General features: G+C 38.0%; 1 protein-coding gene across 1 annotated transcript; it reads right to left on the bottom strand.

Annotated features, from left to right (window-relative positions):
- Window positions 1-3,413: 3,413 nt before the first annotated feature.
- LOC140531215 (taste receptor type 2 member 134-like) lies at window positions 3,414-4,325 on the bottom strand. Its single transcript, XM_072650280.1, has one exon. The coding sequence runs from the start codon at window positions 4,311-4,313 to the stop codon at window positions 3,414-3,416; it is 900 nt and encodes a 299-aa protein (XP_072506381.1). The 5' UTR covers window positions 4,314-4,325.
- Between the last annotated feature and the right edge of the window lie 20,014 nt (window positions 4,326-24,339).

Below are 24,339 nucleotides of genomic sequence, written 5' to 3'. Positions count from 1 at the left end.
TAGCCTTCTTGAGCACATCATGACTACTCCATTACAAAGAATGAGGATTACCTAGAATATAGGCACTACCCCTAAAATGAGATAACTTTGAAAGATATATAGACATGTATGCATGTGCATGTGTATAAACCTATGTATACATCTATCTGTTGTGCATATTGAAAATAACTACACAAAAATATCTTTCCCTTCAAATACATTTCATTAATTTTTATCATCAATCCTCTCCATCAATCTTCTCTTTATCTTCATCATATTCAGTGTCAGAAATTCAGTTCAATTGAGCCATTCCCCACCAGGAACTTACAAAGACATTTGTCCTAGATTTTCAATCTACTTAGTTAGATCAGTGTTCCAACAGTGAAACCTTGTCCTCTCTCGATGAACTGGGATGGGAGGGAGGGATTTTGCACAAACAAATTATATCCACCTCAGGTCTCAGCTCTAGACAGACACTGCTCTACATCCAGTTATTGGTTCCATTTAACTCTATTCATTTCTGTCTCAGATTCTCTCAAACCAAGCAAAGGAAAGGAGGAATTTCTTACCGTGAGCTGGGTATCAAAATCCTGCCCCGACAGCTTTGGAGAAAAGATGATCTCTCTCTCTCTCTCTCTCTCTCTCTCTCTCTCTCTCTCTCTCTCTCTCTCTCTCTCTCTCTCTCTCTTCATATTCACAAGACTGGTTTTCTCTGTCAAGCTACAGGAATGGAAAAGGTCCTTCCACCATTCTCACCCCTGAATCTTTTTCCAGTCAGGGCAGTAAAGGAGGATAGAACCAGGATATGACATTGTCAGAGTGATTGGGGTAAGTGGCTAGATAGTCTAGAACACTGTCATTATGCTTACACTGAACATGTCTTATTTATTAAATTGTTAATTCAGGAAGCATTTAATAAGCACCTAGTATGAGTCAGACCCTCCACCAATTGAATGTAACTTCCATGAGAGCAGAGATTGTTTCATATCTTTTCTTCATATCTCTACAACAGCCATGTGGCATAGAGGATCAAGTGTTGGATCAGGAGTCAGGAAGAATGGAGTTGAAATCCAGCCTCACACACCTAATATCTGTGTGACCCTGGGGAAGATCATTTTACCTCTGCCTGACTCTGTTTCTTCCTCTGAAAAATAGAGATAATAAAAATAGCACCTACCTCCCAGGGTTATTGTGAGGATAAAGTAAGCTGATATTTGTAAAGGCGTTCTATAAATGCTACCAGCTCTTGGCATATAATGGAGGTTTAAGAAATGTTTATTGGTTGATGACATTGTTTTAGGTGATAGAGTGTTTTCTGTTTATGACGGGGGGAAAGATAGTGGAAAAAGGACAGTAGGTCTACAATTTCATTAGTATGGGTTAATCCCAGTGCAGATCAGCAGCTGCTCAGCAACCTGTATTCTTTTTTAAATTTCCCTTTTTCACACTTAATAGTATTTTCTTCTTCTAATTATGTGGAGACAGTTTTGAACATTCACTTGTACAAGAGTTTGACTTCCAAATTTTCATCTCCCACCCTCCCTTCCCTCTTCACAAGATGGCGTGCAATTTGATATAAGCTACACATGTACAATCATATTAAACATATTTGCATGTTGTTCATGTTGTGAAAGAAGAATCAGAACAAAAGAAAAAAACCACTAGAAAGATGAAAGAAAACAAAGAAAAAATAGTGTGCTTCAATCTTCGTTAAGACCCCATAGCTTTTTCTCTGGATGTGAAAGTATTTTCCACCATGAGGCCCTTGGAATTATCTTAGATCATTACATTGATGAGAACAGCTAAGTCCACCAAAGTTGGTAATCACACAATGAGCAAACTATAATCTTAAAAGAACTGTCTTTGGTCCTGTGAGTTTATGTCAATTCTCTGAGTCACCCACCAGCATATTCCATGGGTGAGACTTGAATGAAGATCTTTTTCACAAAGAGGTTGGGTCCTTATATGCAGTTCCATTCTTCTAGGGATACAAAGACACAAACTTGTGCCTTCAGGGTTCTGACAATTGAACTGGGAATGTATTTGCAGCTGAGTTTTGAAAGAAATGGGAAAGAAAGAAAAGAGTCAGTCCAAGACTGAAAAAGCCTTTCAAGTATAATCATCTGAGGTGAATACAATGAGAAGAGTCTAGTGTCTATCAATGGGGAGAAAGTTGTGGTCAGCTAGAGCCCATGATGCATTTCACCTGGACTATTAGAGGTAATTGGCAGCCACTCTATGATTCTGAATAGGGTGAATATGGAATAGCAAGAAATCTTGTCTCTCTACTACTTTGACGCTGGCAAAGTAATTTGCTCTGGGAAACCTCCTGGGTTAGGTAAAGAAAGTACTCCTGTCTCAACTGTTTATATATGCGTGTTTTTATTTGCATGTGTGTATGACATATATATGTGTGTGTATGTATATATATATAGGTATGGATTCACACAGACTGTTTGTGCCTGACCTGTGGTAGAGCAATCAGAGCTCATATTGGTCTGCTCAGCCACAGTCAGACACATTGAACTTCACATAGAGATGTCATTTTGGTACTCCTTGAGGCAGAAGGAAAACAACCAACCAGGGTATGTATATATGTGTGTGCATACATGTATACATATTGCACATATTTATAAAGTAAACATTGCATATACACATACAACATACACACACACATACACACACACACACACACACACACACACACACATACAAACCTTGCACTTTGTTTGTTTATCCTAGAGGAGGAAAGCAAGGCTTAGAGAACTTCGTGACTTGTCCATAGTCATCCTTGCCAGTGTTTGAGGTGTATCTAACTATTCTTTGCAGAAGGGACACAAAGGCCAGTAAAAAGGATTGCATGACCATGTGAGCATAATGGGTTTAGAGCCCAGGACAGGGGCTATTCCTGTGACTGTGGGTGCAAGCATGGGAACAAAAGACAGGGAAAGGTAAAATCATACTTAAGTAAATGTTGGACATGGAATCAAAAACAGCTGGGTTCAAATTCTGACTCAGACATTTGCCACTTATTTGACCTGGGACAAGTTACTTGATCTCTCATGGACTTAGTGCCCCATCTGTAAAATGAGTAAGTCGGCCTACATAATACCTTTCAATTGTCTATGAAATATTATAGAAGAAAAATTGACAGGGCTAAGGGACGAATGAACTAGATGGGGGGAAGAGAGAATGGAGAAGATGAAAAGTCAGGGCCAAAGTGATTATTTTGCTATCTCTCGTGCTTACTGACTACAATGTCAAAATATTATAAGAATATAATTAAATTTAAATATTTTCCTTTCTTTCATCCTTCCTTCTCACCTTCCTTAACTCCTTCCTTTCTAAGCCTCATATGTCTCAGTCACAAACAGTAATGTTGGTAATGCCCAGTATTGATTACTGATATTGATCACTTCAGAGCTAAATTCCCCTCAAGCAATTTCTTGATCATGCAGCATCTTCCTCAGAGCCGTTCTCAATTTTGAGCTGTTCAGAATCAGGAAAGCAGGATGAATGGAAATGCCAAAATAGATCACTACCTCCAATATCCAAAACCAAGAGCTACAAATCGAAATAGGTGCTAGAGTGATGATGATCAGAGGCAAAACATATGATGTGCAGAGGACGATAAAGAAGAAAAGTGACTTCAGGGTTGTAACATAGACCTGCATACTTGGTTGGTGATGATCAGCATTATGGTGCTGCATGTTCCTCAAGTGTTGGCACAGGGAGGAAATGAGCAAGATGTTGGAGGAAAGGAAGAAGAGAAAAGGAATTAAAAGAAACATTTGCAGTGGCATTAAAAATTTCCACTGTAATGCTCTTGTGATATCATTCAAAGTGGTCTTTTCTGAATAATTGCCAGTGGCTGGCAGTTGGAAAACAAGGCAGATCTTCACATAAACTGAGATGAATATCAAAGTGAATATCAGCAGGGACCATAACAGTAGCCAGGGAACAATTCGTGAAATTCTCCACTTCAGCCAGAGGAATATTGGGTGAGTGAAGGAAGAAATTTTCACACAGTGGAAAACAGCAAGCCAGGTGGTAAACCAGAATGAGACCACATTAGTAAAAGCCCAGAAAATGTCAACATATAGCCTTCTGCTAGTTAGGAAGAAATATGTAAAGAAGTCATTAAAAATTGTCACCCCCTGTAAAAAGAAGCGGGAGATGGCCAGGCTGGCCAGGATCATGTCTCCAGGGGGAAGGCTCCAACATTGCACCCATTCCCTGCCCAGCACAATGATGATGAAACCATTTTCTATGATTCCTATGGTAGACTCCAAGAGAAAAACGATCATTAAGAAGAGAATGAGCAGACTGGGCATTATTTCTCTACTGAGCAACTGCTGAGCCTCTGATACACCTTACTCAGAAGAGATGATGGCAGGCCAGACTCTCCAAAGGTTCAGTAGCTTTCTTTGGTTTATGCAGAAGCACAGCTAGAAGAGAAAGGGGAGGAGCACAATGACATTATGTGTGCCTAATGTGGATTAGAAATGATTCCTACCACATTTATAGATGCAAATCTGACATAGATCACTCACTGAACCCTATCTCTAGATTTGCATGCCCCTTCCCAGAACCAGGGCCAAGGAAATATCTGAATACAAGGTTACTGATTCTGGCACCTTTCAAGAACATCTTTAAAATACATACTTAGGGGATCAGAGCCAAGATGGCAGAGTAAAAGCATGGACTTGCTAGAGATCTCCCCCAAACCCAGGCAAATATCTTTTTAAAATGACTCTAAACAAATTCTGGAGCTGGAAAACTCACAGAATGATGGAGTGAAGCAAATCTCCAACCCAAGACACCCTGGAAGGTCAACAGGTAACATCTATTGCACTGAGCTGGCAGCCGAGCACAGTCCAGCTTTGTCTGCCCCAGCACAGATGGAACTTGAGCAGATCTGGCGGAGAGGCATTGAATCTCTGGCACCTGGGGTGATTTCCAAACCTTAAAACCCCAAAACACTGAGGACAAATTGGAAGGTCAGTGGAAAAAATCTGTTGGACCTGTGTGAGGGAGTAGAGTGGTCCAGCGCCAGCTCCAAAGTTGTGGAGAGGGTTGAGGAGCCCATGGAAGCCACAGTAGCAGCAAGAACAGTGACAACTGCTTCTGGAGCTCTAGGCCCACAGATTGTGGGGAAATATAGTGGCTGACAATCCAAACCCTCCACCCCCACTGGGAGCAGAGAACTGCCTGGACAAAAAGCTCAGAAGTCAAGTAAATGGCTGGGGAAATGAGCAAGAACCAGAAAAAGAATCAGACTATAGAATCTTGCTTTGGTGACAAAGGAAGACCAAAATATACAAACAGAAGAAAACAACAAAGTCAAAGCTCCTACATCCAAAGCCTCAAAAATGTGGGAATTGGTCTTAGGCCATGCAAGAGCTCCAAAAAAGATTTTGAAAAATAAAGTAAGAGAAGTAGATCAAAAATTGGGAAGAAATATGAGAGTAATGCAAGAAAATCATGAAATACAAGTCTCAACTACTTGCTAAAGGGGACCCAAATATGTTGAAGAAAATAACATCTTAAATATAGACTAACCCAAATTGCAAAGGAGATCTAAAAAAAATGAGGGGAATGCTTTAAAAAGCAGAATTGGCCAGATGGAAAAGGAGGTCTCAAAGCTCAATGAGGAAAATAATTTCTTAAAGATTAGAATGGAGCTGATGGAAGCTAGTGACTCCATTAAAGAAAACCAAGATATTATATAACACAACCAAAGAAATGAAAAAATAACAGGCAATGTGAAATATCTAATTGGAAAAACAACTGACCTGTAAAATGGATCCAGGAGACACAATTTTAAAATTATTGGACTACCTGAAAGCCATGATAAAAAAAAAAAGAGCCAAAGCATCATCTTTCAAGAAATTATGAATGAAAACTGCCCTGATATTTTAGAACCATAGGGTAAAATAGATATTGAAATAATCCATAGATCACCTCCTGAAAAAGATCCCAAAAGAAAAACTCCTAGGGATAGGACAGCCAAATTCCAGAGCTCCCATGTCAAGGAGAAAATATTGCAAGCAGCCAGAAAGAAATAATTTGAGTATTGTGGAAACACAATCAGGATAACACAAGATCTAGCAGCTTCCATATTAAGGGATCGAAGCCCTTGGAATGCAATATTCCAGTGGTCAAAAGAGATAGGATTGAAACCAAGAATCACCTAACCAGCAAAGCTGAGTACAATACTTCAGAGGAAAAATAGTCACTCAATAAAATAGGGGATTTTCAAGCATTCCTGATGAAAAGACCAGAGATGAATAGAAAATTTGACTTTCAGACACAAGAATGAAAAAAAGCATAAAAAAGTAAACAGGAAAGAGAAGTCATAAGGGACTTATGGAAAGATGATGTTTGTAACTCATGAGACTTTTCTCAGTATTAGTATAGTAAGAGGGATAACATATATAGACAGAGGGCACAGGGTGAATTGAATATGAAGGGATGCTATCGAAAAAAATAAAATTAAGGAATGAGAGAGGAACAAATTGGGAAAAAGGGAAATGGAAAAATGTATTGAGATAAGTTGTCTCTCACATAAAAGGGGCAAGAAAAAACTTTTTAAATGGAGGGAAAGAGGGGAAGGTGAGAAGGAAAGAGTGAACCTCACTCTTATCGAATTTGGCTTAAGGTGAGAACAATATGCACACTCAATTTAGTATGAAAATCTATCTTACACTACAGGAAATGAGGGCCTAAGGGGGCAGAATAGACTAGAGGGAAATATAGTTAGTCTTTCACATGACTATTTTGATGCATTTTGTGTGCCTACATATTTACGTATTTATATTATATATAATATATTTATATTTTTTATATTTTATATGTATTTATATATTATTATGTATAAATATATATTTATTGTAATTAATATAATATAACCTATATTAAATTGCTTGCCTTCTCAATGAGGGTGGGTGGGGAGGGAGTAAGAGAGAGAAGTTGGAGCTCAAAGTTTTAAAAGTGAAAGTTACAAATTGTTTTTACTTGCAACTGGGAAATAAGACATACAGGCAGTGGAGTACAGAAATCTACCTTGCCCTACAAGAAAACAGATGGGATAGGGATAAGAGAAGGGAGGGTAGACTGGAGGAAAGAGTAATCAGAATGCACACTGTCTTAGGGTGGGGGAGGGGAGACATGGGGAGAAAATTTGGAACTGAAAATCTTGTGGAAGCAAATGTTGAAAACAAAAAGTAAATAAATATTTTTTAGAAAATGCATACTTGTTTTCTGCCCCATCCTGCTTCCCTCCTTTAAGTCTAGCTAAAAGGCTCCCCCAGATCTTCCCCTACTCCAGTTATTTTAGTGATGCCTTTATCTGACACCCTTCTACCCCCTTACTAAATATGCTCCCGTCTATAATTGAAATGCTTGCTTGCCCATTCATGCCTTGGATTCACACATCTATTTTGTTCTCTATGAGATTTCAAGTGAATATTGAACCACTTCTTGCATCTTTTTGAGTCCCATCATTCAACCACTTCTGAATCTGCATGGAATGAAGGCACAAACTTTGTTTACTTCAATTTATCATGAACCATTTCTGCCCTATAAATAAAAGAAGAAGCAATATAATACAGTGGAAGGCATACTGGATGTGAAATCAGAAGGTCTGAATTAAAAACGTAGCTCTGCCAATAACTACATTTCTCAGCATCCATGGACCTCAGTTTTCGCATCCACAATGAGGGGTTTGACTATCTCTGAGGGCACTGCTAACTTTAAATCAATGTATTTCTTTTTCCCATTAGGGTTCTATGATCATAATTCAGATCAGCCAATTCAGAATTCGAAGAAGGGAAGAATGGGCCAGGGGAAGGCCTAGTATAACAGGAGTAGTGAGAAGGCATGAAGAGACAAAGTGGAAAAAGGTCTGTCAGCACAAACAACTTACCCTATCCCAATGAAAGAAAATTAAGGGAGGATGAAGGACAAATTGTAAAAAGAATAGACATAAAGACGTACTAAGGAGAAGGAGGAAAATGGGAGTACTTGGGTCTCTACTCACTTATCCCTGCCCTGAAAGTTAAGCCAGATTCTAGGCATATTGTGGGTCACTATTCAGTCAAAATCACATATCATGACATTATCAAGCAGCCAGAGATTATATTCCGCCAAAGAAAAATTTCTAAATTTAGTCTAATGACTGTATTCCTGATCATTTAATTTGTGTTTTCTGAGACAGTTCTGGAGAAATGTAGATTAACCAATCAGAATTGAGTAGGCACCACTTGGGAATATCTCCTCTTAGTAGAACATATAAATTGGGGCCCCCACCAACATTAGGTTCCTTTGGCCTGACGTGACAATTCTTTTATTAATAACCTGCTGGTCTTATTAATAAATGGTTAAATTGCCCAGAAACTATGTCCTAGAATCTTTAAATCAAAATAGTTCAAGATCCTGCTACCAACCTCTAGACTCTGTCTCTCTAAGACCTTCCCGACAATCTTTACAAAAGCCAAAGATCAAATCTTCAATCATTAAGACCTTCTTCAGTGCTCCAGAGGCAATCCTTGCCTAGAAACATTATCAAAAGTCATCTCCTGACTCCTGACCAGGATCTATTAGACCATAACTTTGGTCTTGACTGCCCCAAGATGGATTACAGTGAACACAAATATTACCACTTACCATGAGGTTGAATCTTGAGGGAGGACTTTGAATAGTCAATCTAATCAACTGTTTTTTAATGGACTGCTTTATAGCTACAGAAATTCTTCTTGGAATTAATCCTCAATGATTGCCCTAAGTCAGCTTCATCATACACTTATCCCTATAGCTTTGAACACTAACAACTGATGTGCAAAACCCATTCCAGGTCACCAACTACTTGATCCTTTGCTCCTATCAAGTTTATCTCTACTCCCTAAATATTTCCCTCCAGAGCTACCTACCTCAACCACTGTGCTCTATGGAATGCCTGCTTCATAATTAACAGATTGATTTTCACCTTAAACTTTTTCCTTTCTCTCTTCTTCTTCTGGATCTCACTAAGCCCTAGTTTTCACCTAAAAATACTGTATTCCTGGCCTCCCTTTCTAGTAATGGTGCAATTTACTCATATACCTTTCCTTGTATTCTCTTCACATGCTACCAAATAAAGCAGGATATAATCATGAAATCATGCTGACTTGCTCCACTAAAAAATGATAATACATTATCTCAACTGGGCCTCCACTATAGTTAGGCAGCCCTTTTGCATCACCTTAATCAATTTTCTATCCCATTCATCACAATTACTGCTATAAACATTTTCATCACTGTGACCTCTAAAATATCTTTTCTCTCTACCATCTAATTTGAGAACCTCAACCCAAACTTCACAGAAAAAAAAACTAAGGTTGTTTATTAAGAGTTTCTTTTTCTCCCATGTCTCATCATTTACATGTCTTCCTTTACTATCTTTCCCACCCATCTCACATAAAGAGGTGGTCCTTTTCATTGCCATGGCGAACTCTCAACATGTACCTTTGATCCTCTCACTTTTTATCATCTCTCCCACTCTCATTTCCAATCTCTCTTTCCATTTCTTAACTCTTTTTCTTTTTTCTTACAAACAGGCCCATATGTCACTGCAGCATAATTCTCACTTCATTAGACCATGCCTGCTAGCTACCATTCTAGATCTCTCTTCTCCATGATGGCTCAACTCCTTAAGATAGTCATTTATGTTGGGTGCTTTCACATTCTCCACTCTCAGTTCAATCAAAACCCTCTGCAATCTGACTTCTGATCTCATCATTCACCTGAAACTATTTTCTCCAAAGTTACCAATGACTTTTTAATTGGTGGATCCAAAAACCTTTTCTGGTGCCTCATCCTTCCTGAACTCTCTGAAGCCTTTTAAACTGACTATTGCCTTCTACTCTTGGATCTTCTCTTCTCATTAGATTTTTGTGATACTAGTATCTCCTGGTTCTCCTGCTTATATGAAATATAGTTTGCCTGCCTCTATGAAAGCCATATCTCAATCTAATTTACACCTATTAATCCTGTATGACCCCCAAGACTCTATTCTCAACACTCTTTTCATCTCCACATATACTGTATCATTTGATGATCACAACAGATTAGAAATACTAAATTATCATCTCTATGCAGATTCTTCCCAGATCTATATATCCAGTCAGAACTGCTTTCCGGAACTGCAATAAAACATCACTACCTGTCTTTTTGACAGTTCAGATGGGATGTCTTTTTGGCATTTTAAACTCAAGATGTTTCAAACAGAATCCACTTCTCTCCAAATTTTCTTATTGTGTGTAGAATCACTATCCTCCAAATAATGTAGGCTCATAATTTTGGTGTCATTCTCAACTGCTTACACTCACCCTACTTATCCAGGATGCTGTCAAATTTATCATTTCTGTCTTCATGTCTCTTGTCTTTGTCCTGTTTGATCTGCTGAGGCCAGCCTTGTTCAGGCTCTTGCTGCCTCAGTGTAAGACAGTATAGCAATCACATTCTGGCTGGGCTCCATGTCTCAGGATTCTCCCTAGACGGGTCCACTAATTTTCTTAAAGTGAAGGTCGCACTACATCACCCCACTACTTATAATTATATTCCAATGGATTTCTATTACTCACATGATAAAATATGAAATGCCTTATTGGGCATTTCATGCCCATCATAAACTAATTCCTACCTTTCTTTCACTTATCCTTTCCACACACTGTGCAGTTCTACTATTCTGACCCACTTGAAGTTCCTCACTTACCATCTCCTGTCCCTGTGACTTTACAATAGTTACTTTACAACAGTTACCTGACATACTTGACATGCTCTCCCAACTCACCACCACTTCTTGACTGACTCAACTGAAGTCTCACCCTCTGCAAGAGGTCTTTCTTGGTGTTTCCCACATACACACTTTGTCCTGTCTAGTAAAATTACTTTTCTTTAACACTGTACGTATTTTGTATATATAAAGTTATTGATACTTCATCTTCCTCATTAGAATGGGAGATGGCTGATAACAGGGACCATGTTTTTACCTTTCTTTGTATCCCCAGTGCTAAGTCATTGACTGACTCCTTTCCACTGCCATCACAGCAGCATTGTTCCATATAAATCTCACCTGTAGGAGATAAATTGAAAAGTATTGAGTGTGCCTGACCCTCTTTGTCCTATTATCTAGTATAACAAAATGATCCCTACATAAAAAAGAAAGAAAAGAAGAGACAGAGAGCTAGAGAGAAAGAGAACTAGAGAGAGAGAGAGAGAGAAAGAGAGAGGAGAAAGAAAAGAAAGGAAGGAAGGAAGAAAGAAAGAAGGAAGGAAGGAAGGAAGGAAGGAAGGAAGGAAGGAAGGAAGGAAGGAAGGAAGGAAGGAAGGAAGGAAGGAAGGAAGGGAGAAGATCCAGACCTCAATCCCTCACTTCCAATACCTGGACATGTTCTTGGTATTAGCTGATTTCCACAGCAAAGATTTTTCCTTTATAAATAACTGATATGTACATAGAATTTTACATGTTATCTCACTTATCTTACAGAAGGACCTTGTAAGTAAATTGCTGTAGTTATCATTATCCCCATTTTACAAATGAGGAAACTGAAACTCAACTGAATTGACTCATATATTATCACTCCACACCCAGTCTTCCCCTCTAATGTCAGCTGTTGCAAAAACTGTGGTTCTAATCAGCTCCACCCCAAGGATGTTTGCTGTCTACCACCTAATATCAAGGTCTGTGGTGATTCCTCCCTGTAACCTACTCAAGTGCTCTTTTGTGTTACTGGGATTATGAACAATAAAAGACAATTGAAATATAATCAATTACTTTCAGAAGCCCAGGAACTGCTGAATAAAGTCCCAGGTAGTGAGCATCCTATGCAAAGTGTTGGTTATGGGCACTGGAAAAATAATGCCAGGGAAAGGACTCAGTGAAATTGTGAAATCAAATTCGGTCATTATATACTATAACTGCTGAGACTTTACGTTATTTTACTGTCACTTCCCAGACATCAATAACCTCTACCAGCTTCTTCTTGCTCTGGTAGCAATCACAAGAACAACAAAAATAACAATAACTAGCACTTGAATAAAGTTTATAAGTTTGCAAATGCTTTAAAAATATCTCATTTTATCCTCACAAGAAACTTGAAAAGGAGGTGTTATTACTGTCCCATTTTATAGAGGAGGAAATTGAAGCTGGGGATAAATGACTTGCCCAAGTCACAGAGCTAGCAAAATCTGAAGCCGAATTTACTTTTTTTTATTTTTTTCATTAATAGAATAAAAAAGCACTTCCATAACATAGTATGTTAAAAAAAGAGATGATTGCACAAGACACTGCAAATGTGCTATCCACAATTGTTTTCCTTTCAAACATAAAAAAAATTATCAGGTCAATTTGTTTTCTTTCCTTCCCTCCTCTCACCCCCTACTATAAGGGTGAGAGGAGGTAAGGCTACATTTAGACACAAATACTTGTGTGTGTGTCTGTGTGTCTGTGTGTGTGTGTATCCGTGTGAATGTTAGATGACTTTGCTGTGGGGAAGTTTTTACTCATCTAATTGAACTGAGAAAAGAATTAGTTGTAATACTTAGCAGACTGACTTCAAAAATAATGAACTCAATATATCGCTACAGGATGAGAAGACAAATATGTTCAAATTTCAAGATAAAGAAGAAAGTATGACCAAGAAACTAAAATTTTTGGACCCACAAAATTGAGAACAATACAGGTAGCCTTGTGACATTACAGTATTTCTCATGAGAAGAAGAACTGCATTTGAACCAGTTTATCAAAAAAGACATCAGTCATCATCGGAAATTTGTAAAAATGACATTCAGTAAAATATCTTCCTGAATATTCCAATAAATTATACTGAATTTGCAATCTATATAATGTGCTTATATGTCACTGGATAATGAATTGTAAAATGGATCAAAAAATTGTATTGACATAACAATCCATTTTAGAGTACAGTCATTCAAAACTGATTGTTCATCATTCACCAACAGAGCTTGGAAAATTATCCTACCACTTTCTACCACATGTTTGTGTGATCAGCCATTTTCATTTGATTCTTGTTATAATTCAAAGTACAGAAGTAAAATCAACGCAGAACCAGATTCAAAATTGTGGTGGTCTGATATATTGAGCCAAATACTACAAATCTTTGTTCAAATAAGGAAAATACAAAATGCAAATGCAGTTTATATATGATTTTTATAGCATGCTGAACAGCATCCAAATTGTCACTTACTTCATTAAAACGTTATTTTTATTCGACAAAAGCAGAAAGAAATTTAATCTGAAATCTTACAGATCAAATGTAAACTTAGGAAGTCTTACGAAATTACTTCTTTTAATTTTTAGAGATTATCCAATATAAAATATATAACTGTTTTATAATCATAGTTTTATACTTTTACATTTAGTACTAAGTTTTGAAAATTTTATAAAGTAAAATTCAATTTTGAGCTTTTGAGGATAAAAATTATCACTTTAGCTATTATAAATATTAATAATATCAAATTATCTTAGAGATTCATAATACATTTCTTGTTGTTATGTGTTGTTGAAAGAAGGTCCAAAAACAGTTAGAATCACAGCCCCACCACTCTCTCAGGACCTCAGGATCTTCTGAAAGTCACTAGGTTGCCTGGACTTATCCATCTCAACATTACTGCTTACTCACCTAGTTGGGAAAAGGAAGAAGAAAACTGAAAGAGCCTCATCATGGAATGGCAATTTAAATGGGAAGATCTTCCCATTCATTAATAGGTCTATGTGACTTGTTTAAATCGTGTGGAAGCCTAAGTCATATGTTGTGAGAGCAGTTTGCTGAATGGGTGAAAGAGAAAGCATGGAGCAGAACTGGGAGGAAGTTAGTAAAAGCAGTTAGGGCAGGGGAGAGAGGACACAGGCAGGCACAGTCTGGTGAGTGTTTGTTTGTGGGAAGACACTAGAAGGGGTTGAGAGGAGGCTTGGAAATGGCTTTGTCCCTTGCAGGGATAAAGAGTATTGACTTCCTGGTTAATGTGATGGATGTGACTTTCTGGTCTTGGCATTTAGCTTCCTGGCAACTGAACAGGTATTTTTCTTCTGCCTTCTATGTGGAGAGTCTGTTATACTTTGCAATTCAGAATTATGCTGGCCAATAGTCTCCCTAGGTGCTATAAATATTGCCTTAGTGATATATTTGGAACCATAAACAGGATCACAGGGTATAAAATCTGTATTTGGAGGCAGAAAGACTTTAGAAGAAGAAATGGATATCTCAGAATGGGAAGATGTACCTTATTTCTCCCTAGAAAATGAATGGGATAAAATCCCTGGATCCTGTGAAAAGTGGGAACCACGGGTACAGGAGGGAGAAGCTAGAGATTTACAAAGATGTTTGCAAGGAATACCAATAAAACCAGGGAAAGAACTGGCAGGAGTGTTTCAAAGAGGTTGCATTTTACTAACAGGTTACTGCATTATGTGTAAAAACAGGGACAAGCTGCTGAAGGAAAAAATTCAGATGGGAAAAGAGTTAGCTAGTTTGCATGGGAATTCTCAGTGTTTGGGCTCTTCTTTAAAAGAGCAAATTAAGCTGAGGGGTGTCAGGTGTAAGAAAAGGCTGTTCATTTAGCTCAGAAGAAGTAGAGGAATGCTGGTAAAAGACGTGTGCATACAACCTTTGTATAGACCCAACCTAGTTGCCACAGTGATGACTACCAGGAGAATGTGTGGGAGGAAAATCTTACAAAGTCAGAGTTGGAAAATGAAACAACGTTAGAGGGAAGGGCTTCTCAGGCAGAGGCATGCCCAATGCTAAGGCAAAAACAGGAGAACCAAGGGGGCAGCACAGTGTTTAGGGAGATAATTGAGGATTATACTCAGCAGGAGGTAAAGATATTTTGAGTCAATTCACCCAAAGCATGGGAGAATTAATATCATGGATGGTGATAATTAGTGATGATGGCACTGGAGGAGTATCGATATGGCATGGACTGCTTGAAATTCCTAGGTATTAATCCGAATCCTTTTGTACAGAAAGCTTTTAGAGATTACAATATGCAAGGAGGTAATAATAAAACTACTCTGTTAGTTCTGGCTGCAGAAGGATGCAACAAGCAATATCTTACTGACTCTAGGTGGCCTAGTGGAGATAGACCTTGGTATTCAATTAGGGACTGTATAAGAAAATCAAAGGAGGAGGTAATAAAGACTGCCATAATGATCAGAAACACAGTTGCATATTATGATACCCTGCAACAGGGAAGATGGCTCCTCCTGCTCACAAGCACCTAGTTTTTACTCTGTTAATTGGAGAAATAGGACACCCTCCTTCAGAGGTGCGGTACAACATTTCATAGTTAAGTGACTTAGGGGAATAGGGAAAAGATAAATTTCCTTGAGAGAGAGGAGAAAATGGATTCAAAGTTAGAATAGAGTAGCAAGAAAATAATTGTTTATTGATGTATTGAGATCAGGGGTAGATATTAGAAGCATAAATAGTATTCCAACTAATGAACTATAAAAATGTACCAAGAAACAAGAGTTGATACTAGACAGAATAGAGAAGTAAGAAACGCTCTTATACATTCTCTTGAACCCTTGTATCCAAGTGTGTCACACCTTCAAGGACAATAGAAAACTGGTCAAGCCCCAGCTCAGATTAAAAAAATACACAGATGGGATTACAGATCTCATATCACCTTGAACATATGTTAGAAAAATGGATCAAATACTATAACTAGGTCATTCATAGATACTGAGGCAGAGGCCCCATTTATACATGGAAACTCTGATAAGTTTAAACATGAATGTCCTATCACCATCACCGGATAGGGAGAGGCTGAATTATTTAGGCCACATAAGACATTGGAAAGTGGTAGCCCATAACTTGTGTACTAGGTGGACTTCGGAAAATACTAGAATAGGTAGAAATAGTCAATATGCTGAATTTATGGCAGTACACCAAGCTATTAAAACAGAAGAAGAAAGACAGTGTCATATATTCACTGATTTTTGGTCTGTAGCTTATGGGTTAGCTACATGTGGATGCCCATGTGGAAAAATCAAAATTGGGAAATTCATGGCAAACAAGGCTGGGGCAAAGAACTATGGAAAGACATATGGGACACGTCTTTGGTTATTAATTTGTCAGTTTTCATGTAGATGCTCACATGACCCTCACCACACCAGAACATGATTACAAATGCACATTCTGATTCACTAGAAAAGATTGTTACTCAACATATTGTCCCTACTATGATACCAACTGATTATCTGGTACTAGCAAAATGGGGCCATCAAATAGCCAATCATCCAGAGGTCCAAGCTACATACCAGTAGGCACAAGACCTAGGTATTAGTATCTTTCATTCAATGCTAAAACATGTAGTAGAGGAATATTATATATGTCAATTGGAAAAGGAATGAATTGTTCCTTGGATAGTAACTGGAGAGATAGCAAGGGGAAGGTACCAGCTCAAATTTAGCAAATAGAGTATATTGAAAGTGTAGCCAAGATAAAGAATAGAAATTTATATGTACTTGTGTTGACAACTATCTAGGTATACTAGTGACTTGTCCTTATAAGAATGCAACCCCCCCAAAAATACCTATACAACTCTAGAAATCATAAGTCAATATTATGGAAACAAAATGCATATTAAAAGTGACAATGGGTCACATTTGAGAGGTAAGGAAATAAAGACATATTGTGTATTCAACAATACTGAATGGATATATCATATTCTATGTTATCACAAGTATCTGGCTTAATAGAGAGAATGAATGAATTAGTGAAAGAACAGTTAAGGAAGTTAAGTTCTAATAATTCTTACCAAGATGAGAAAGATAATTTGTTCACTGATTCATGTAATTTAAATAATAGACCTTTGAGAGGAATTATATACCTTTAGCCAGAATGATGACCCCAAATCTACAAATTAGAAAACAACACATAAGATTTCAAATACTGAGTATTAGACTATGAGGCCAGATGTCCCAGCACTGTATCCAAGGACACCTCACTTGACAGGATATGATTTACATTGTTTAGAGGACTTTTGGTTGGATAGAAAAGAAATAAGAAAAATCTCTATTAGAATATGTAAGAGAATCCCTAAAAATCATTTTGGAAGAATATTGCCTAAATCAGGATTATCAGCTCAAGTAATACATGTTTTGGCTGGAGTGATAGATTGAAATTATGAAGGAGAAATTATTGTGACATTACAAAATTTAGGTGAAGAACCCATTCAGTTTGTAAAAATGATAGAATAGTTCAAATAACTATTATTCCTTGTGAATAATACTCCTTGTGAAAACTGGCCCTCCTTCCAAAATAACTAGTAGAGAAACTGAAGGGTTGGATTCTACTGATGGAATAAAATCAGGAGCTAAACTAGGGGTAAAACAGAAGCCAGATGATGTTCCAAAGGCTGCAGAAATTATGGCCCATGGGAAAGATAATAGCAGAACTGTTCATTCAGGAGAAGATCATTACCAAGTTGTACCCTCAACTCATATATTCTTCCTTGAATGTGTCTATGATAGTGGGTTCATGGACTCCAGAACCACAGCTGACCCTATATCTGCTTTGATTCTAGTTACTGTCTCCTTGTTTCTTTTTGGCTTTTGTCTCTTTCACTTCTTTGCTAGATTTGTTTTCTTCAGGGTAAGTACTTTCCACCTAGAATTATTGCTTAAGCCAGATGTCACCCTTGTCCACAACTGTGATGTGCCACCCCTGGACCTGGTGTCGACCACACTCTGGATGCCATCTAAAGAACTGACCTCTCAAATGGGACCTCTTGGGGAGGGGACAGCTCTACATCTAATTTCAGCAGGAAGTAGATATAGAAAAAGAGACTTTCACCCCTTACTCCAAGATTTTAGGCTCTATTTGTTCAAGGTGGGAAGGATGCAATGCTTATGCTCAAGCCCCGCCCTAAGATATTGCTTTATTTGCATATTTTGTGTACTGTTACATTGTTATAAATTTCTGTTGACATCAGTTGCCTAAGATACTGTTTTATATGCTTATATTCTGTTACTCCAGTTACAATTCTGTTGTTACCAGTTGCCCCACTAACATATGTAAAAAGTACAAAATATCTTGGGAATGGGAATTTAAATAGGAGAACATTTTGCATCCATTAATTGGTCCAAGGACAGAGGACACAGCCAGGTCTCTTGGGTGTTTGTTTGTGGGAAGGTCCCAGCAAGGGAAGAGGTGAGGGGAAAGACTTGGGAATAGCTTTGTCCCCTGTAGTGATAATGTGTATTGACTTCTTGGTTACTATGATGGAATTGGTTTTCTGGTGTTGGGATTTGGCTTCATGGTATCTGAATAAATGTTTTTCTTTTGCCCTCTATATAGACAGTCTGTTATACTTTGTGATTTAGAACTACACCAACATATTCAATGTCACCCTCAGTGCTATACATATTGCCTTGGCAATACAAATCCCAAGTACAAATTTGCTAGTGAGGACATGGGGGGATGAATATATGAGGAGAAGAGATGAATAAGGCTTCCAATACCTCCCCTACCTACCCCAACTCTACTTTCCTGGACACAGCTCCAAAAATCTTTTTTTCAAACTTGGAATGAAAGAATAACGCTGGGGGACAAGGCCATTCCTTTGGCATATCCCCAAAGGTCTAGCTCCTCAATCAGCCAGGGAGTTCAAACCAGTGATGAGTCGTACATAGCCAGAAGAAGGTAGGGGAGGCTCAAGTTTTATATGTTTTCCTTGATGCTTTTTGGTTGTTTGTCTCTTAAGAAAGACCCAAAATAAAAAGAAATGGCACACACAACTCATGAATGAAAGTTATCTAGAAACCAGAGGTTAGCCCAACTGACTCCAGAAACAAACCTTGGACAAAGTGGTTCGTTTAGGATACGGAGTGCTGGGAGAGGAAGAGGGAGGTAGAAAAGATAGCTAAGTAATATGGAAGCTACCTTTCTCTAATTTTATATGGAAAACAAACACTAAATTATAAAGAAATATATAGTTTGTAACGTTTACACATTGCTAGTATAATGAGAAGGCTCATTGATGGAAAAAATTTCTTTCTCTTCTCTCACATTTCCATATGAGGAAAAAGAAGCTGATGAACTGATAGGCAGTGGGGAGACAGTAGCCTAGGCCATTGCTAATTTCTCCCTTGCCTTTCCACCTGGTCAACATGTGGCTATGAACACATAGTACCTGTGTTTCTTTTGCCTTTTTGCATTTCTTTTTTTCCTGATTTTTATTGAATTGACATTGTGAGTGTCTAAAGCTTCATACTTATCACAACTTTTTCTTTGAATCAGGGTGTCCTGAAAGATGATAGTGACTTTTTTTTTGCTTTCACTAGAGGCCTTAATTGTTCAAGACCTTTCGAATTTGTGTTTAGGCCACTGTATGAAAAAAAATGTTCTTTTAATCATGAAACCAAGGTAATTGACAAAGAATCATCAATTACAGACATTTAGATCTCCCTGGGAGAAGCAGACTTAGACTAAGAAAGAGTGGGAACAGAAATCATTGAAAAGCACACACTCTCATAGTAGGTCTTTCTCCTTTGGTTCAGGTCCCAGTTTCTGAAGGAGATGGGTCTTCCCTTTCCCTTCACATGGGTTCTTAACCTGAGTTCTCTTAAAAATATGTGTGCTTTTTGATAATTGAATTTCAACATAACTGGCTGCCATTATGATCATCTGGTATTAAATTCTGTGAATTAAAAAATATTATCCTGAGAGAGGGAATATAGACATAACTGGACAGCCAATGGGTTCTATGAACCAAAAAAGGTTAAGAAATCCTACTTTGCAATTTAATTTTAACTGCATATTCATGGGAGATTGTAATAAATAGCCTCATATAACTTTCATGTTCCAGTCCAGCTGTCACAGAGGAAGTCAGAGGAATAAAATCTAGAAAGGAGTTCAGAAACCATTTTTTTAAACTTCTTTGTGTTCCAAGTGCCTTGACAGTCTGGTAAAGCCAATTGATCTCTTCTTAAAATAATGTTTTAACTGAATAAGATAAGATATATAGAATTACAAAGGAAGAAACTTACAATGAAATATATATCAAAAATATGTTCATATTTTTAATTACCTATATCCCAAGTTAAAAACCCCGGACCCATTCACATTAAAGAAAATCTGAGGTGTGGAAAAGTTAAATAGTTCATCCAAGGTCATATGGGTAGAAGACATCTAGGGAAGGACTAGAGCACAGGTCATCTGACTCCATTTTCCTTCCATCTTTCTTTCCATCTCTAAGTGTCACAGAGTATAGAAAGGAAATTAAAGAAAAAAAGTGGCAGGATCCCCTAAACTTCATGAATCAGTTCTGCTGACAGAAGCAAGAAACATAGTACTTAAATGCTGGAGGTAAAAAAGAAATGGCTCTTATTAAGACGGAATTGCATTCCCAGAATTCACAATCAATGAGAGTGAGAAGAAGGAAATGCAGTGAGTAGCAGAAAGCTTAAGTGTACGCAAAGCAGAAAGTTTAAGTGTACCAAAAAGAAGCAGGAACTGTGAAATAATCTTCTTGTAAGTCTGCCTACCCTGGAAAAGACGCCTTTCCTTGTGTGCTCTTAATACACTCTAATATATACCAAGCAACGTCCTTCCAAGGACAGCCAGCCTTCCTTTGGGTTTATGTCACCCAGATTCCTGAACAATTCCCCATCCTGGGGACTGAGATCCATGGACACTGAGAAGGGGTTCCATCCTGCTCTTTATCTGCAGCTGGAACAAGTCTTCTATCTGTACTAGGGAAAATTGCCTAATTTATTAACAAGATCTACATTCTTCCTCACTGTGCCCACCAATGAATCACTATAGTCTCACCCACAAGATTTAATCCTAAAGCAAAGTCTTCATCCAACTTCTCCAGAATAACTCCCCATGCACCTAGCTCTGAACGTTACTTTGCTTTATGGATAGTTGTCTTCTCTTTGTATCTTCCTAAAGAACAGAGTGCAGAATTAGGGTCTCTTCTCCATCCACTAGACAGAGGTCTTTATCCTCTTAGGGGGGACCTCACAGCGTCCAGCCCAGGCCAGGATTTTGTGACTTGATCTGGGTGCCAATGAGTAGAAAACAAGAAACAGGTCATCTCAGGTGGGTAGGCACATGCTCCTGAAAGATTCTGTGGTTTCAATTATCAACAAAATAATTGACATAGATGTCCAAGCAAGAGATATCTAAAACATTAATCCCAACACCATTTATAGGACCTCTAAAAAAATAGAACGACTACCATTCAATTGTAAATCCGGTCAAACTACTGAGATTTTATAGAGTTGCCACAGCATCTTGTTTTAGTTTAACTTATTTTGGAGTAAGACTACCTTGTAAAGTGTTTGAAATAACCATCTGCATATTATTTTTAGTAATCAGCTAAACCCTGAATCAATTTTTGTAAGTAAATTCGAGGGTCATAGTTGAAGGCAAGGAAGATTTTGAACTTGCTGAACAATAGAGCTCTGAGGCATATCAAGAATGATGTAAAGAGGTTAATGAGTTAATGAGAAAAATAAAAACAGAGCATCTACAAAAGTGGATGATGGTGTGGATTCAGAGCAGAGGAGAAGTCCTTCAGCTCATTCTAATTTTGTTAAAAGTTAGTCAAATGCAATGTAAAACAAAAGGAAAAACAGTAATTGAGCCTGTGAGAGATTTGCATCCATTTGGCTTGCAATCATGGATCTTCCTTTACAGTTCTACTAGAGTTCTGAATCACCAAAGAAGAACCCAGAAAGAGTGCCTCAAAGAGGAGAGGATCCTCTAGAAATTTTTATTTATCAATATCCATACTCCATTATTGGTTTTGTAGCTTGTTTGTTTTCCTTTGTTCTTGAAGAGGAATAAAATGACATCACTCTGTCCAAACCAGGATACAGCATTTCTGACTGTGGCCTATTAAACCAACACAAGCTCTGGCAGGCTGTACTATAGGATCTGGTGTAAATAGCCCACAGGAATACTTGAAATGGAGATGTCACTCAATTTGTGCATCTCCCATTTCCTTTGAGATACTTCAATGCTGCTTCACTCCCAGGACACAATGCTTTCCTTGATGCAGGATAGAATTATACATGGTCTATTACAACTGTCTCTCATATCACACAATAGATTACAAAGTTATTCTGTGAGACCTTGAGAGAGTCCTTGTATTTCTTCTTCTGACCTCCATGTGAGCAGCAGCCTTGTTTGATTTCTCTGTAAATAACCATTTAAGCAAACAGACATTTGGTATTCAAATATTGTGGTCATCCCTTTGGAGCTGTACTCCATTATTATAGTGGGAGGAAGAACTTTTTAATGAATTAAAAAGGTGGCAATATGGTACAACTGAAATGTTAATAGACTTAAGTTTAAATTCTGGCTCTATCATGTGCCATCTATGTGTGATGTATGGGAAGGATGTATGGGAAGGATGTATGTAAGGATGATGTATGGGAAAATATGAATAAAATTTGCCAAAGATGAGAAAGCTTGAAGAGGTTTAAAAATAGATTGATGTAGGAAAGATTCATATCAAGTCAAATCAACAAGCTTTTATTGAATGGGTACAATATACCAAGCATTATGATGAGCATTGCCAATGCAAATAAGAGCAGAAAGAAAGACTAACCCTTCCCTCAAGATACATATACTCTATATTCTAAAGAGGAAAACATATAAAAGCAAGCTGAAGGTGGGGGCGGGTGGAGGATTGAAGACCAACTCCCAAAGAGTTGGGCTACAATCTGAAATAGAAGGAAGATGTGGCTGGCCTGAGACTCCTTCTTAAAACAGAGGTACTGGAAGGAAGTAACCAATCAGAGTTAGAGTCCACAGTGGCAGAAATTATTTCCAATGTGTGGATGCTAGGATGAAGATGTTTCTGGGGTCATTTTAGTGAAAGTTCTGGAGAGTCAGGAGTGTAGACTAGAGACAATAAAAAAAATACTACTAAGACTTCGAAGTACCAGTACCTAGAACAATACTGTGCATTTAGTAAGCATTTGTTTAATGATAGAAAAAAACTGGTCCTTATTAACTCCACACAGAGCACAAAGAAGATGATAAAGAGAATACATAGTATCATTTTCCATGTCACTTCAAACACAGTAGTTAATAGGATTGCTCCCATTTCGGAAGTCTCCATAAATAGATAGGGAAAACTATATTTTTATTTGAATATCTAAGCAAAGGAGAGTAGAAGAAAGAGGTCTCTCCCTTAGGTCTCCCTTCTTTTGGAGCTGTATATGCCCCTTGCATAGAGTTCTTCTGCTCTCCCTTTTCCAGTTCTTACTCTCCTGCTAGCATTTGTGTAATCCTTGCTGGAGCTATGGGCAGATATATCCAGAATGAGGGGCACTAGAACAAAAGAAAATACTCAGTTTTCTACCCATGGTCCCATGTTCACATGGCCTGAGAGCAGATGATGGACACTGCCATTCCTCAATACCTGCCTGCTCATTAGAGGGGAGGTATTTTCTGGTTAGCCCAGTTCAAGAGTTTAGTCTTCTAGTGAAAGAAGGGAGATGTTTTAAGCAGTGTAGATTTGGAGGTTTCTTCTCAGGACTATGACAAACCCTGAGAAGAGAAACTTCCTAAGCAGTGTACCTCTTGAAATGAGAAAAGGATTACCCATGTGACCCCTGACCCCAGATGGATTAGCCATAAAGGGACTAAAGCCAAACCATTATGAGAGCAAAACATTTTGGCTTAACTTGGACATTCCACACAGGCATAATAGGAAAGGGATTATCTGTCCAAAGCATGTTTCACTTTCAGAGAAATACAAATCATGGGATAACAACACTGCAGAAGTCTGTATAGGACTCATAGGAAGAAGAACCACTAGAATATCAGGGTGTTGCCCTGATGGTAACCCCAAGTTCAGTTTACCTTGTAGGAAAGTCCAAACTACAGAGTTGTGCTGAGTCAGTCTACAGGACCCTGTGAAAAGTGGAAGCACCTAGAAAATGAAGAAAATTGTCTATAATGTTGATAAATCTTTGAGAATCCCATTGTGATTTTTACGTTTGAATTCTCTCCAGTCCTCTAGTTTCTGCATTTTTAGCAGGGTCAAAATGTAGGCAGTCTTGTATTCAAAACCATAGGTTACCATGAGTAGTTACCCAAGAGTTTGTTTTACCCACCTTTATAGAAACCTAGACATAAGCTCTACACAAGCTATACTTGGAAACTTCCCATGATAAATTTTATGTGGGAGTAATAGTTAATGAAATAATAACTTTGGACTTCAAGTTCAATCTCACTCTATTTGATCCAGTGTCAGGGGCACATGGACCCCCAAAGAAAACCAGGCACAAAGGCCCATAAGGTATAGACCCTAAAACTGGGGTACAGAGAC

The sequence above is a fragment of the Notamacropus eugenii genome, chromosome 3, assembly GCF_028372415.1.
Source record: "Notamacropus eugenii isolate mMacEug1 chromosome 3, mMacEug1.pri_v2, whole genome shotgun sequence".
Taxonomy (NCBI): domain Eukaryota; kingdom Metazoa; phylum Chordata; class Mammalia; order Diprotodontia; family Macropodidae; genus Notamacropus; species Notamacropus eugenii.
Note: the sequence above shows the minus strand (reverse complement) of the source record. Positions and strands in the feature narration are given on the sequence as shown.